We start from the raw sequence: 17992 nt of genomic DNA, 5'->3' as shown, positions 1-17992 counted from the left end.
CAATCACTTTCAAATTAGGGTGTATCCCCCCCCTTACCCCCTAGACTCGAGGTTGCAAGATATGTTGCAGGATCCAGCAGGAACGTAGGCTTCTTCAAGAAGCTTCCAATGGCAAGTGACGAGTCCTACACAGTGAGTTTTTTTCTGTTAATTATTAATTTCGGACTTTGTAACAAAGTATTTCGGATTCATATAGAATTTTGGGGGTTTCACAACGTTAGAATTTTTTTTATCCGATTCCGACATGTTTGTATCTGCAGCTGTGGTAACTAGAGAAGAGCTGGCAACCCGAATGCCGCAACACTACTGAGTCCGTGATTGGTAGATCGGTGGAGGGTGACGCATCAGAACAAAACACAACTTGACAACATCAACATCAGTCAAGGGCTGCGACTTCAATTTTAAAATGACAATATCCTGGCTGGACTACTGTTGTCAGTGATATAAGTATTTGAAATGAACATGATTTCTTAATGTCTAGTGACATATCAGGGAAAATGTATGATTAATTGAAATAAATTTCTTGCATACAGCTCCTTTAATTTTAATTCACACATGGAATATTTTGTACTTCATGAATTTAGATTTTTTTTTCACATTTCAGGACTATTTATACGGAGCCCCCCTAGTCCCACTTTGGCCAAAAAAATTAATTATAACTATCTCGTGGCCTCAAGACATTAACTCGTGGCCTCAAGACATTAACTCGTGGCCTCAAGATAGTAACTCATGGCCTCAAGATATTAACTCGTGGCCTCAAGATAGTAACTCAGATAGTAACTCGTGGCCTCAAGATAGTAACTCGTGGCCTCAAGATAGTAACTCGTGGCCTCAAGATAATAACTCGTGGCCTCAAGATAGTAACTCGTGGCCTCAAGACAGTAACTCGTGGCCTCAAGACAGTAACTCGTGGCCTCAAGACATTAACCCGTGGCCTCAAGATACTAACCCGTGGCCTCAAGATATTAACCCGTGGCCTCAAGATACTAACTTGAGGACCATTTAATATAATCCAGGCAAAGGCAAATCTGGAGAAACCCTTTCTGCCTTAGTGTAAAAAAATAATAAAAAGGGTAATTGTGACATCACATAATTGTGACTTTATTTTTCATAATGTGAAAAATATCTCACAATTGCAACTTCAAAATATCTTTTATACTTGTCAATGCAACCTTATTTCTCATAATTTCAACTATTTCTTGTGATTGGGAATTTATACCTAATTTTGACTTAATATATCACAATGTGTCACTTTCTCACAATTACCATTTTTTTCATAGGCAGAAACAGGTTTTCATACATTAACAGTGATTTAAAAAAGGTGAAAAATAACATACTGCACCTAAAATATAATATGTTTCCTTTTAATACTGTATTAATGTACACTACCGTTAAAGTATGCAATATGCAGTTTTGGAGAAAGTAAGATGTTATTTAATTTTTTATATATATATATCTCACTGACCCGAACTGTAGTGTAAAAATATAACCCAAAAAAAGTCACGTTATGCATATATATATATTTTATGTAGTGATTACTGTACAGCTGTGAAGCCAGTTCACACAAGGAATGGGCAAAATGACTCAACACATCTCTGTTTGCTTCATCTTCAGTAATGGAAAAAGCATGACAGGTTGCCATATGTTCATGTTGACATTCTCACAGAAAGTATTTATCTCCATCAGTTCTTTTTCCAGTGTGCAATCTGGTATGAATTTTCGCTGTCCTCAAAGTAGCTCTGTAGAATTTGGGTGAACCTCAGATTGCTTAAAAAAGTAAAAAAAAAAAAAAAAAAAACTAGACTAGTCAGTCTCATGCTTTTCTCTAACAAATCATTAGCTTATTGAATCCCATTGACCATCAGAAGCGAGTCTGAGGAATCTTTTAAAAGTTCAAATTAGGATAAGCTAATTGATTATCATCAAAGTCTAGAATGAACAGGATGTTCCTTAACTTCTGAAGTAGGATGTTGCTAATCCCAGATAAAAAGCCTTGATGTAGTTGTCATTTAATTAAAGTAATCAGCTAGCTAAGTGGTTAAAAAGGGTCAGTGCAAAGAAACTCATTCAGAGCAAAAGGAACATAAGGTCTTTTTATGTCTAAAAACAGAAGTGTATCGTCTTTTTGAGTCTGCGGTTAATCAAATTGAAGTCCCCCAAAACCCAGTTTATGGGAAGATCACGTGGATTTCATAAGTGAGTGAGTCAGAAAGAGCAATGGAAAATTTTAAATCAGAAAATGATGTGTGGTAAACATTTTTGGGAAAACATTTTCGGAAGACTGGCGCACTTTTCAACTCTCTGCCACGTACGCTCAGCTTCTCTCCACCTGCAATGGCTTTATTTTTATTTACTTTTTATAGTTGCTTTATAGCACAAAGCAGCTTTGAGAAATTTTCGTTTCGCCTTCAACCTTTACAACATTATACAAGAAAATAATGATATTTTAGAACGCAAACCCTCCTTTGTCCGTCGGTTCAGATTAGTGTTTAAAGAAAAACGGAGACCAGCTCCACATAGCGAATCAATATGCATTACAAGAATCAGTCTTGATTTTTCCAGACAGGTCACATTTGACTCGGTTGCCTGGAGGAAACGGAGATCTGCGTGTCAGCTGTAACATGCGGACAGATGCCAGTGCTGTGGTCCGTGCAGGGAGGAAGGGAGGGGAGGGGTGGGGTTTGGTCTTCTGTAGGTGGTGTTATGGGTGTGTGTGTGCACATGGAGTTCTCCAGCTCTTCCTGAGCCAGAGTGTTAAAGCGCTCCACCACGCAGTGTGCCGTCAGACGAGCCTCCGGGTCTTGATCCCAGCACTCTGTTATAGTCGCACACAAGAGCTGCATGCCCTAAAACACCAGACAGAAATGTGGGATTACGAATAGAAATGTCAGTAACACCTTCTAAGAAGCCTGTATATAGCCTATATTTAATTTTAATTTGCCAATTTATTGTTGAATTTTGATGCAGATTGTTTTTTAGTGTATTGCAAATATAAAGTGGTTTGTTCTCGCTCTCTCACTATATATTAAATATATTGAAAAAACTGTATATATATATATATAAATATATATACAGTATACAAATATATATATTTAACTCAGTTATGACATTTTTAATGCAAATATGACACCTTGACATAAACCAATACATCATAACCTGTCAGTGTCTTTGTCATGACAACTTGACATTACTAAGACAACACAACCTGTCATAAACATGACATAGCAGATTAATTATCAAACTTAATTTGATAACCACCTAGCTTTATTGGTTAACATTACATTAAACTGTCTTGTGGTTGGTTTTGACATTGACTCTCATGAAGCCATTATAACTTTTTAATGACAAATTCAATTAGTACCACTGTAGTTGAGGTCACGAAAAATATTCATGCCACAGTTATAATGCCTCATGACAGCCAATGTCAAAGCCAACCACATGACAGTTTAACTTAATTTTATGTCAAGTTGTCATGACAAAGACACTGACAGGTTATGATGTATTGGTTTATGTCAAGATGTCATAAAGACATCTTAACCCTAAAACCGTATTCTGAACAAATGTGGGCAAAATAGCTTTGATTTATTTTTTAAAAATACTTCCCTTGATCTGAGCGGTACAAGACTTGGCTACTTTTCCTAAGTTTGCCTCCTGAACACACACAATTTTTTTGACTCATTTCTACAATGTTAAGTGGGTGAAAAAAAAAGCTCCTTAATCTTGTATTTGGGTCAAAAATGGGCACCCATAGAAATGAATGGGAAAAACTGTAATTTAGAGCATTCTAAAATAAGCCAAAATAAGACACCAGGTGACCGCAAAGTCACTTCATCTTTAGGTTTTAGCTCTAAGAACTTATTGGAATGATATTTTAATGTAGTTAAAAAAATACAAATAATAAAACATAAAAATAAGCATAATTTACATAAAAAATATGGTACTTTTTGAAGTAAACAAATTCAAAAATACCTCCAAAAAAACATCATGAATGGATAGACAAAACTTTATCGAAGACAGTGATATAACATTTATAATAAGTAAAAAGTCCTCTGTGCCCACATTTGTCCACAATTACAGGATTAAGGGCTATAAAGTGAATACGGTTTGAAGGCTAAATAATGTTATTTGCATTCAAAATGTCATTGAGCGAAAGACACTTAATGACAGTTGTCATAAACATGCATAAACCCTACTTCATATTCAAGACATATGTCATGTCATGGACATATGTCATATGCACACCCCTTCAAGTAAAGTGTTACCAATATATATATATACACTGTAAAAAAAATATTGTTGGTTTAACTTAAAAAAGTAAGTAACCTGGGTTGCCTTCACGTTTTAAGTTGATTGAACTGGGAAAAGTGAGTTAATACAATGAAGGAGATTAATTTAATCATCAGAAACTCAAAATAATAAGTTATCTCAACTAAATAAATTACTATAAAGTTAATTTGACAAAAGAAAATATGTTGTGATAACAAATCTTAAAAATATTTTTTTACAGTGTATATATATATATATGAAGAGTTCAGATGCAAAAGCCTCTAAATGCCATTTGAAATTTTCTTGTAAAATGACCATTTTTATCAAGCTAGTATATTTAAGTTCAGTGATTTCACTTAAATGACAATTAATAGGTAATCTTCATTGCCATTTAAGTGAAATTACTGAACTTAAATATGCAAGCTTGATAAAAATGGTCATTTTAGAAGAAAATTTCATATGGCATTTAGAGGCTTTTGCATCTGAACTCTTCATATATATATATATATATATGCACAAATTAAAAATATTAAATAATTAAAAAGATTTCAGTATTTTAAATGTGTGCATCGTCTATTATACATGTATGTTAACATTTTGCCATTTTATAATGAATTATATAGCATTAATGTATATTTGTCACAATATATTTGAAGTACATAGGTTTTTATCAGTTTTATCAACATCCAGTTATAAATGTGTACCCACTGGATGTGTCGTCCAGCTCGCTGGAATATCTGGCCGTCCTCTGTCTCTTAACACCAGGTCTCTCATGCTGTCTACACAAGGTTGCTCACACACCTTGGAGCCAAATGGGGGTTCGTAACTCTTTACCTCTGTTGAAAAGAAAACAAATGTACTTTAACTCTGGCTTTTAACCTCAAGGAAATATCCACGGAGAGCTTTACTTGCCTCCTATGACGTCACACCGAGAGACCATTTCCCACAGCACAAGGGCCATGGAGTAGATGTCAATCTGTTTGAAGGACTCCAAGTCCTCTAGATTCACCCTGGACTCCAGAACTTCAGGGGCCATGTAGCGTGCCGTCCCCACCTACAGGACATGGATCAGGTGATTTGAATTGGACAACTTCGCCAAATGTAATTACCAATGGTTTCATGCGATTACATCTGAGACCTTAACAAATCAACCACTGAGCTTTTAGGTTACGCTTAAATAGCTTGAAGAAATGATCACCATGCCCACAGATACATTCAGAAATGATTCAGCTGGAAGGGATGTGTGTGTGTGTAACATTTAAAGACTGTGACTATTTCGATTTCTAGAATGCTGCCTACGCAGGCATCATACGCATGTTCTTGGCAACTACGCTGTCTTCTAGCATTCCTCGTTTCGACCAAATTCTAAGGCTGAAACTATCGAAATCTGTTTCCCAGCCGTGAAGTTTCTGCCTATGTACAGCCATCGAACTTGTCCCAAAAATCCAACATGATCTGAGCCAATAGCCTCGTGGGCAGTGCTCCGACATGTAATGTGTTTGCACTTCGGGTGACCCGAGTTTGAGTCCTGGCTCAGGGACCTTTCCCAATCCTGTCAGTTCTCTATACTTGTCTAAGAAAAAAGATCAGATAAAGCAAAATAAATGTTGATTATAAATATACAGTACTGTTCAAAAGTTCAGTTAGATTCCTTTAAAGGGATACTCCACTCAAAAATGAAAATCCTGTCATCAATTATTAACCCTCAAACCTGTATGAGTTTCTTTCTTCTGGTGAATACAAAGGAAGATATTTTGAAGAACGATTGAAACTTTGGCACCATTTACTTCCATAGTTTAGTTTTTTTTCTACTATGGAAGTCAATGGTGCCAAACAACTGTTTGGTTTCAATCGTTCTTCAAAATATCTTCCTTCGTGTTCAGCAGAAGAAAGAAACTCAGAAACAGGTTTGCAACAACTTGAGAGTTAATAACTGACGACAGGATTTTCATTTTTGGGTGGAGTATCCCTTTAAAGGAATAACCGTGTTACTTTAATTCAATAGGATGCAATAAATTGATAAAAAGTGACAGACATTTACTTGGGTAAATTAATTCTTATTCAAATAATCTGCTCATCAAATAATTCTGGATTTTTTTATCATGGTTTCCACAAATAATAGCAGCACAACTGTTTTGATCATTGAAAATAAGATAGATATGACATTGAGAATGAAGATAAAATAAGAGATCTGTCTTGATAAGCAAAATCAGTATATTAGAATGATTTCTGAAGGATAATTTGACACTAAACACTAGAGTTATAGTGCTGAAATTTCAACTTTGCAATCACAAATAAAAGAATGTTTTTGTTAAATTGTAAAAAAGTATCACAATATTATTGTTTTTAATTAAAGGGATAGTTCACTTTGAAATTAATTTTTGGTATGTTTTAGCTTACCTCAAAGGCATCCAAGATCTAGGTGTCTTTGTTTCTGCAGTATTTTCAATTTTGATATTTTTAGGTCAAACCGTTCTTGTCTGTCAGTCATATAATGGAGATCTATGGTCACCACCTCAAAGAACATGCACAGAGAAGTCCAAATTAAACATGATTTAATGACTCGTAAATGTAAGTACACATTGATGGCCTAAGACACGAAACGAAACAGTATTTATATCGTTTTACCTCTTGTAACCACAGCCACGTCCAAGTGATTTGAAGGCAGAGGCGACCTCAGAGTACTTGGACGTGACTGTGATTACAAAAGGTAAAAACGAGACAAATACTGTTCGTTTTCTCACACAAACCGCTCGTTTCGTGTCTTAGGCCATCAATGTGTACTTACATTTACGGGTCATTAAATCATGTTTAATTTGGACTTCTCTGTGCATGCTCTTTGAGGTGGTGACCATAGACCTCCATTATATGACTGATAGACGCGAACGGTTTGACCTTAAAATATCAAAATTGAAACTACTGTGGAAATAAAGACACCTACATCTTGGATGCCCTCGAGGTAAGCGAAAACATACCAACAATTGTTTTGATTTGGTGGTCATAAGAGACAAACGCATCTAAAAGATTACCAACCCCAGACTTTGTAAAGGTAGAGTATTTACTATTTACAGTAGTTTGGTGTAATAAAAAATGCACTATTTTACCCAATATGTGTATGTGCTGAATCAGATTATCATGCAGTGGCTTGGCAACAAAAAATATGTAGTGCAACAAAAATCAGTCCCTTATGAGGTTCAGTTGAATTTAGGATGCTACCCATGTAGGCAGCTCACTAGGTTTTTATTCAGAGCCAATGTTTCGTCTCTCCTTCCTACCTGTCCACTGTTGGCGAAATCATCTACGGTGAGGGAGAGGTCGAGTCGCAGAGCCAGCCCGAAATCACAGAGTGCACACTCGCTGTGGTTCTTCAACACGATGTTGCTGCTCTTCAGATCTCGGTGGGCGATGGGCACTTTTGGTGTGCCGCAGGGCGTTGTGTCACTGTGCAGGTGCGCCAGGCCTCTCGCTATAGAGCCTGCCAGTGAACACAGCTCGGCCCATGTGAGGATATGGCCAGCTAGGAAGTCCTGTAGGTTCCCCATGTTATAATAGGCCATGATGAGCCAGTATTGCCTCTGGGAGGCAGCAGCACTACCACCCCGCTCCTCAGCGGTCAGGAACTGCACCACATTCTCATGTTTTAAGTTGGCGTCAGAGAATATGGCTCTTTCGTTACACCACGAGGCATACTCCACCGCCGGGAAGATCTTCACAGCCACCGTTTCGTACTGCCCACCCTCACTATGACTGAGCCGTGCCCGCCACACCTCTGCGAAGCGCCCCTTACCCACCAGCGCCTCCAGCTGGATGGGCAGCTGCTCTGTGTTGTGGTTTAGGTTATTGGCACAAGTCGATGATATTTCTGAATTGACGTCATCGCTGAGGGAGGACAGCTTGCCACGGTAATCGCTGCCGTTTACTTGGCCCTCGGCTGGGTCCAGAGACTGGTAGTGTGTGCGGCGTGGGCCCCAGTCTTTGGGTTTCTTACCAGGCTGGCGTGTGCGGTACAAGTAAAAAGCCATGGTGGCAATGACTGCTACCAGAAGGGGTGGAACCAAGCTTATGACTACTACTGGAATGACGTCTTTAGACTTCAGCTTTGAGAATCCTGGGGGGGGGAAAGGGATTGATTACATTAGCACACATCTCTGTTCCCAACCCCATTGAAGTGCCCTGCTATCTAGGCAGCTGCCTTCTAAGGGAGCGTCCTAAAGAAGTTGTTCACTTTTTAAAAAACTTTTGCTGATAATTGACTCACGCCCATGTCATCCAAGATGTACATTTTTTGATGAAAACATTCCTGGATTTTCTCCATATAATGGACTTCAATGGGAACCAAACAGTTCAAGGTCCAAATGATAGTTTCAGTGCAAACTGTTCAAAGGGCTTTAAACGACACCAGACGATAAATAAGTGTCTTATCTAGGACCCTTCGAGTCATGACTCGAAAAAAGATTTGTTCATGAACAGGAGAGTCACGAACGCTTATCACAGAACAGAGCAAGGCGAGCATTTGAGCTTATAAAACAAAGCTTAACTTTATTATTTTATTTTTTTAAATAGGCGATCGTTTCGCTAGATAAGACCCTTATTCATTGTCTGGTGTCGTTTAAAGCCCTTTGAAGCTGCACTGAAACTCTCATTTGGACCTTGAACCGTTTGGTTCCCATTGAAGTCCATTATATGGAGAAAAATCCTGGAATGTTTTCATCAAAAACCTTCATTTCTTTTCGACTGAAGAAAGAAAGACATGGACATCTTGGATGACATGGGGGTGAGTAAATTATCAGCAAAAGTTTTTTTTTAAAGTGAACTACTCCTTTAACTGAATTGCTACTTGATTTGGATGGAAATACAAATGCATTTGGGGCTTGACTGATAAATCGGTTCAATAGAGTTTGCTGTCTGAATTGATATAAAATGAATAATGTTCCAATAAGCTAAATAGCTCATTGCAGTGGATTATGGGATATATATATATATATATATATATATATATATATATATATATACACCCATTTATTTTATTTTCAACAACATTGAATAATGTGTGGGTGGTGGGCAAAAATAACTTGATGGTTGAAAAAATAATGCACTTTTGATGCTTTAAAATTCTGCGTACATATAGGAAGCTCAGTAGGTTTTGGAATAGAGCCATGGTTCTGGATATCAAGTTCAAATAGTGTTGAAAATATTCATTTGAATGTACTACTTTTCATGCCATACCATTGGCTCCTTTGTCAAAGATGAGTCTGTCGTTGCACTCATGATCTCCGATACAGCCGCAGATGAAGAGCAGGCCATCTTCAGAGGGCTGAGGTGTCATCAAACACTCTTTGGAGGAGTAGTTGGCCAGCATTATGTTCTCCAGGATATCCTTCGGGTTATAACACAGCGTCCGCACGCTCATGCTCACATTGTCCTTCTTCCTGCGTGAGAAAAAAAAAGACAGAAACATCACTTTAAGTGATCAAATTCTTCAAAAAGATATTTCCCGTTCCTCTGATCAAATCTAGAATAAAAAATGAACCAGGGCATCACTGCTCTGAGGTGCACTTTGATCTTTACGCCAGAGTGAGAGAAATAAATGTGTTTTCTGTACATTCTGCATTAGAGTCTTTATTTGACCCCTCAGAGAGGAGCCTCTTTTTTTACACAGCTTGCTTCGACGGCAGTCACTCAAAGGTCACGTCGACTGGCTTCTTCGTAGACTGAGCCGGGTGGAACTGGCTTAAAAAGAAATCCCTTGAAAAGCGACCCATATGAGACCACAGATCCCAGGCAGATAAATCCTTATTCAATGGGGCCTTATTGAAATAGTCTGCCATTTCAGCACCAAACTTTTTACAACATCATTTCAACAGTAGAATATCAGTTTCCAGCACAATAACATGGTATTGGAGCAACTGAAGAGCAAAACAGACAGGAATCAAAAGCATGCATCGCGACCAGTGAAGTCCTGAACCAAAGATTCGAATGGATCGGTTCTTTTTACTGAATCAAACACAACTTTGACTGAGACAGTGCGATTCAAATCACAGTTAAGTCCGAAATTCGCGTCCGAAATTTTCACACGTTAAAAAACAAATTCGACCTCACGTTATGTCAATCATGCTTGCACACTGCCACTGAAACTTTCGTCCGTCATAAAAAAATTTGAATCGGGTTCGATTTTCTGCGTTTTCGCATCTGTAGCAAGCAGTTTGAATGGTATTTTAACATTCAGAGCCACTGAATCACGACTACGAAAACGCAAACGAAAATTTCGGACTTAGTGTGACTTTAACTTTAACTTTATTTAACTTTACTAGAAGTTAAATATGCACTTTATGTCAGTAGTATTTTATAAAAAAAAATGATTTTTTAAAACTATTGTTTTCTAGTATTGTAGAATTTAGTAAAAACGGGAAGGTATCTCATCATTTGCAAGATTTCCTCCAAAATGTTTATTGTAGGGCTGTCAAACGATTAATCGCGATTAATCGCATCCAAAATAAAAGTTTGTGTTTACATAATATATGTGGGTCCACTATGTATAATTATTTTGTATATATAAAAATACACACGCATGTATATTTAAGAAAAAAATATTATTTATATATAAAATATTTATATTTCTATAATATAAATTCTATATAAATATATAGGTCCCACTTTATATTAAGTGGCTTTAAGTACTATGTACTTACATCGAAAAATAAGTACAATGTACTTATTTTGTTCAGATTGTATTGTAAAACACTTTTGTTGCTATTGAGGTGTGATACGGGTAAGGTTAGGGTTAGGTGTGGTTGTATAGGTCGGTTTAAGGGTGGGTTAAGGTGTAAGGGAAGGGTCAACTGTGTAATTACAAATGTAATTACATTTATTAATTACAGCTGTAATTACATGCAGGTATTTTCCAAATATAAGTACAATGTAAAAACATGTATGTACACAATAAGTCCATTGTATCAAATTATTAATTTCAATGTAAGTACATAGTACTTAAAGCCACTTAATATAAAGTGGGACCAATATGTATATACAGTATATACATGAAAATATTTCTTAAATACATACAAGCATGAGTGTGTATTCATATATATAAAATAATCATACACAGTGCACCCACGTATATTATGTAAACACAAACTTTTATTTTGGATGCGATTAATCGTTTGACAGCCCTATGGAATTAATGGAACCAGGGATAGTTCACCCAAAAATCATTTACTCACCCTCACGTTCCAAAACTTGCATGAGTTTATTTTTGAACAATACCAGTAGAGTAGACCGTAGCCATTGACTTCCATAGTATTTTTTTCATACTATGGACGTCAACGGCTCCCATCAACTGTCTGGTTACCAACTTTTTTCAAAATATTTTCTTTTGTGTTCAACAGAAAGAAACTCGTACAGATTTGGAACAACTTGAACGTAAGTAAATAATGACAAAATTTTCATTTTTGGGTGAACTATCCCTTTAAGGAGATGATTCCCAATCTCTAGTAATCATCTCGTTGTCTTATAATGTATCGCAGAGGCTAGGCTGAGATTTTTAGCCTTTGAATTGTGGCATAGAGAACAGGGTTCCTACTATCAAAGTCAATTTTATGCAAGTCACATATATACTTCAAATTTAGTTGTGGACTTACCATATCGCCACACACACTTCTTCAGCCAGGGTACAGTAAGAGGTCAGGCTGCAGTTGCTCATGCAGACGTTGTCTTCACATACCGGACTCGAGTTGTCACACCACTTACACAGGTTGGTCTTTATGAGGGTGAAACTCTGCGCCTGCAACACTACAATATAGGGACAGGCAAAAAGATTTCATAGTTTACACAATATTTTAAAAAAATCTATTTCTTTCTTAATTCTTTCTGAAGATTTTGGGTAGATGACAAATATCATGGATGTATTACATAGTAAACATGTATATATGTATTAATTTGTGTTTTTCCACCACCTTTTTAGCCTTTTTCATATGATAAATTTGATTTTGGGAGTGAACTATTTAAATGCTATTTAAATGTATATGCTATTATAGTTTTGTTAATGCTTTGAATTAGTTTTTATTTCTGTTTTATTTATGGGTGCACCCATATTAAAATTTTGCCCGATACTGATAACCGATAATTATATTTTTAATTATAATTAAATAATTATATATTTATAATTAATTATAATTATATAATTTAATTATAATTATTTAATTTAATTTTAATTAAATTATATAATTATTTAATTTAATTTTAATTAAATTAAATAATTATAACCGATATTTGAAAGCTGATGACCGATATATCAGCCAATAAATCTAAATCTATTTTATATATATATATATATATATATATATATATATATATATATTGAATGCCTGATTGCAAAAGCAAAAGTCTCACCATTAAATCCATGTCCCAAACACATAAATATAATGATGTTCTCATTATAATTTTATGAAGTTTTAGCAATTATCGTACATCAAGTTAAAGTAAATGAAAATTAGAAATGTTGCTTCACCACTAGCTGAAATAAAATAAGTTTAACGTTTAAGTTCATATAAATTATTGTATAACCATACATTCTAAAATACTTCAGGCCAAAACTATACTTTAAAAAAAATAGATGATGTCCTTGGGACTCTCAAGGAAAAATTATTTATTGCCTAAAAGCACAAATAAGTCAAGCGTGCAGTAAAAGCAGTCAAAACTGTCCATTATAATGATGAAACTGATTGCAATGCAAAGTTATAAGAATGAAAGCTGTAATGACAGCTGCAATCAAGACAGCATTTAAGAGCAAATCTTTGAGCTACGTGACCCATCTGGAGTTCATAAATCTCTAATTGGATTTGGATGAATGTAGTATATGGCCTGGTGTGTGTGTATTTGGTTTGGTGCACACATCACTGAAAGCATGTGTATTCATGAGAGTGTCAGGAGTTCCTGTGGTTAAGTGGGATAAGCCTGAATTCCTTCCCACGCACACGGTCTCCTCTGTCCTGATACTACCACATCACAACAATATTAATTGTTTATTAAAAGCAGATGAGGGGTGGGAGCCGTTTCACTGAAGGAGTGCGGTGACCTTACAGTAAACGGTTAAAAAAAAATAATAAAAAGAGCAGAGATATTTAACACAGACTTCCAGATGTCCGCTGATGCCAACCATCAAAATATACAACAGAGAGAGAGAGAGAGAGAGAGAGAGAGAGAGAGAGAGAGAGAGAGAGCGAGAGAGACATGAAGGGAGAAAGAGACAACAGAGAAAAAGAGAAAAACTTAAGGCTAAGCACAAAAGCCCCCCTTCCATAAACTTTAAAGTAATTAAACTCTGCAGCAACTGCTCCAGAAATAAATTGAAGCCAGAAACGCTCATACTGGCCAAGTTTGAAGCTCAACCCCTCAGTGCCTATGGGAACACCAATGGCTGCATGCTTACAAGAGATGCTGGCCTGCAATTATTTAGTTTACTCTCAAGCACGATTCCCTTCTCGTACCCTATATGTAATTCATAAGTATCATAATGAATATTTGTAATATAGTGTGTGTGTGTGTATCAGTTTTCTATACTGGTATTTGTAAAATGGTAGTGTCAACCCAGTGCGATCGCGATTAATCGCATCCAAAATAAAAGTTTGTGTTTACATAATATATGTGGGTGCACTGTGTATAATTATTTTATGTATATAAATACACATACATGCTTGTATATATTTAAGAAATATTTTCATGTATATACTGTGAATAGATTTATATATCATTTATATTATTAAATATTTTATATATAAATAATATTTTTTTCTTAAATATACATGCGAGTGTATATATATATATATATATATATATATATATATATACTGTATATATATATATATATATATATATATATATATATACACACAAAATAATTATACACAGTGCACCCACATATATTATGTAAACACAAACTTTTATTTTGGATGCGATTAATCGCAATTAATCATTTGACAGCCCTACTATAATTATATAATATAATATAATATAATATAATATAATATAATATAATATAATATAATATAATATAATATAATATAATATAATATAATATAATATAATAAAAAACACAAACTTTTATTTTGGATGCGATTAATCGCGGTTAATCGTTTGACAGCCCTTTTATATATATATATATATATATATATATATATATAAAAGGGCTGTCAAACGATTAACCGCGATTAATCGCATCCAAAATAAAAGTTTGTGTTTACATAATATATGTGGGTGCACTGTGTATAATTATTTTATGTATATAAATACACATACATGCTTGTATATATTTACGAAATATTTTCATGTATATACTGTGCATAGATTTATATATCATTTATATTATTAAATATTTTATATATAAATAATATTTTTTTCTTAAATATACATGTGAGTGTGTGTATATATATATATATATATATATATATATATATATATACAAAATAATTATACACAGTGCACCCACATATATTATGTAAACACAAACTTTTATTTTGGATGCGATTAATCGCAATTAATCATTTGACAGCCCTACTATAATTATATAATATAATATAATATAATAATAAATACAAATATGATAAATGATTTATATATATATATATATATATATATATAAAAGGGCTGTCAAACGATTAACCGCGATTAATCGCATCCAAAATAAAAGTTTGTGTTTACATAATATATGTGGGTGCACTGTGTATAATTATTTTATATATATAAAAATACACACATGCATGCATGTATATTTAAGAAAAAAATATCATTTATATATAAAATATTTACATTTCTATATAATATAAATTATATACAGTATTTACATGAAAATATTTCTTAAATATATACAAGCATGTGTGTGTATTTATATATATATATATATATATATATATACAAAATAATTATTATTATAAACAGAGGGTACCTGACTTATGCACCTAAAAATTACACGTGTAATATATATACTATATATTTCCCCTCCCATATACCTTTGCATGCTATAAAGCATTTTCGGGGGGCCCCAGTATGCAGTAATCAAACTATCCCACTGGGTGGCAGATTTCCAAGTTTTTCCAATTCCTTTTAAACTCAGCTTGATCCCTGAAAGCATTTCCTGATATTAAATGCATAACAGTACAGTGAAAGCAGCACTGACATTACTGTCGCATTCATGACAAACAGATGTCTTCAGAAGTTGCTGTTTTAATGTTGACTGTGGCTCCCACACACTCTATGAGTGCCGTTTCAGTGTTCAGGGAGGGTGAAGGGCCTGGCCCCGTTACTCACTGATAAGAGACGCAATCTCTCATCATTGTCAGCGAAATGTTCTCATTCCAAGTAATAAGTAGCAACCCTTTATCATAATTCAACACAAGACGCCTCTCCTCCACAGGTACCATGCAAACCCATGCCCACTAAAGAACAACTTCTTGGACTCGAGGCGAACAAAGGAGCAAAAGAAAGTCTGTGTTCAGTGAGAGGTCACTGTGGTTGGGTTAGGCCTTTCAGCATCATACCCTCTGTTTAAGTCATTACAATATTGCCATTGTGGGCAATCATGTTGACAAAGCAGAGAAGCATCAAGGGATCTAGATGGATGTCTTTGTATTTTTATGTACAGTCTCTCTGTGAGGTCACATTCGCACACACTGACACTAGCAGCCTTTCTGTATTTCCCAGATTTTTCTCAGAGTCGTTTCAAACAACAGATGGGATATGATAAGTGAGACTGAGAAGTGCTAGTTTTCTTCTCTCGGCCTGCATGGTAATATTTCATAATTGTTGTTGTAAGTGGAGCTACTCTATACACACCCAAACCCTTTAAGGAGGCCCCTAAGATTTCCCTGTTGGAACTTTCCTAGCATCGTGTTGTTTTCATGCGGTCACAGTGCATGGCATCTTTTATGCCCATTGTAGAGATTCTGTTTTTTATTAAGAGCTTTTCTTTGGCGTACAGTTTCACAACACACTGTAAAAAAATATTGTTGGTTTTACTTAAAAAAATAAGTAACCTGTTTGCCTTAAAAATGTAAGTTGATTGAAATGGAAAAAGTGAGTTAATACAATGAAGGAGATTGATTTAATCATCAGAAACTCAAAATAATAAGTTATCGGAACGAAATAAATTATTTAAGTTGATTTGACAAAAGAAAAAATGTTGTGATAACAAATCTTGAAAACATCATGTTTGCAGATCCTCTTATACTATACTTTTCAATATTAAGTACTGTTATGAAAATCCAAAGACTTTCATTGGTCTTTCAAACTACTTTTTATACGGTTATTGTTACTCTTATCTTAAAAGTATATATATATATATATATATATATATATATATATAAGATGAACATATAGTTCGGACCTTCATCACCTCAGGAAGTATATGTTTTAGCTTTTTTTACTCAACAATCATTTCATAATTTCATAATTTATTTTTTAAGGATTGTAACAAGAATTAATTGACTATTCATATTACTGTAAAAAATCTTTGCATAATTAGTAATCACAACATTTTTTCTTTTGTCAAATCAACTTAAATCATTTATTTAGTTCAGAAAACATATAATTTTGAGTTTCTCCTTCATTGTATCACTTTTTCCATTTCAATGAACTTAAAATTTTAAGGCAACCAGGTTACTTACTTTTTTAAGTTAAAACCAACAATATTTTTTTACAGTGTGTGTAATATTTATATTTACTATCCAATTATTTTCCTCACCTTTATTCAATAAAAGAATCTTACATACAAATCTACATTTAAGCATTGATTTCTTATTGCATTAATCCATCAATCAAACCTAGGGGGCAAAATCACTAATGCTCAAAACTCACACAAATCAATAAAACTATAAAACTGTAGCCTATTTTTCAAGTAAATAAAACTTGAACCTTATACTATTTAGCATTTGCAGTATCTCAGAAAACCAAAAGAATACATTTTCTGGAACTGGAAGTCATTTGAATTGTCACCATAAGCATTGTCTATTTTTTTCTGAGTAAATAAACTTTTAACCAAGACATTCAAACCAGTTTTTTTTTTTTGTATCCCAAAACTATCTATTTACTACAGTGGTGTGATTTTGTTTCTGTATCCGTTTAAATAGGCTATTAGATATTGTCTTCAGAGTCAAAAGAAGTTTTGCAATCAAACTCAAAGACAAAGCTCTGATGCGTGGAGCCTCCTTGAGACAACGAAAGCAGATCGAGAGAAGTGAAGATCTACTCACGACAGAAACACAGAAGAACAGATGTGTGAGCCCACAAACTGCAGACTCCGCGACCCATAATATCTCTCGATCCGAAGATCCCAAACTGCTGAAGCGATTCCGTTATTTTCTTTATCTGCTCGTGTCAAAGACACAGATAAGCTCATCTGTAAGAGATTCAGGACTGTGTGTGTGTGTGTGTGTGACTGAGTTCCGTGTAGGCGGATCCAGATGTTTTTAATCCAGATGTGAGTGAGAGCGGATCCGCCCAGGAACTCACATTTATCAATGCACGATTCACAATATACAGAGAACTGATTGAATCGAACAATGAACTACAGTCCAGCTTGAAGTAAGAGAAGAACTACAATTTAATTTCTTTCTTTCTTTCTTTCTTTCTTTCTTTCTTTCTTTCTTTCTTTCTTTCTTTCTTTCTTTCTTTCTTTCTTTCTTTCTTTCTTTCTTTCTTTCTTTCTTTTTTTTCTTTCTTTCTTTTTTGATGATAA

General features: G+C 34.7%; 1 protein-coding gene across 2 annotated transcripts; it reads right to left on the bottom strand.

Moving 5' to 3' along the window:
• Positions 1-1513: 1513 nt before the first annotated feature.
• On the bottom strand, positions 1514-17682 carry tgfbr2l (transforming growth factor beta receptor-like). Of its 2 annotated transcripts, none has more exons than XM_039649836.2 (7): positions 17508-17682; positions 11904-12054; positions 9493-9695; positions 7542-8374; positions 5179-5320; positions 4975-5102; positions 1514-2846 (listed from the first exon to the last, which is right to left on the bottom strand). In XM_039649836.2, exons 1-7 carry the CDS (start codon positions 17563-17565, stop codon positions 2568-2570), a joined length of 1794 nt encoding a protein of 597 aa, XP_039505770.2. In that variant the 5' UTR covers positions 17566-17682; the 3' UTR covers positions 1514-2567. The 2 variants fall into 2 exon arrangements, with proteins under 2 accessions (XP_039505770.2, XP_088989238.1); XM_089133112.1 differs by having other exon boundaries at positions 2607-2846; positions 4971-5102.
• Positions 17683-17992: the final 310 nt, after the last annotated feature.

The sequence above is a fragment of the Pimephales promelas genome, chromosome 7, assembly GCF_988280905.1.
Source record: "Pimephales promelas chromosome 7, fPimPro1.hap1.1, whole genome shotgun sequence".
Classification (NCBI taxonomy): domain Eukaryota; kingdom Metazoa; phylum Chordata; class Actinopteri; order Cypriniformes; family Leuciscidae; genus Pimephales; species Pimephales promelas.
Note: the sequence above shows the minus strand (reverse complement) of the source record. Positions and strands in the feature narration are given on the sequence as shown.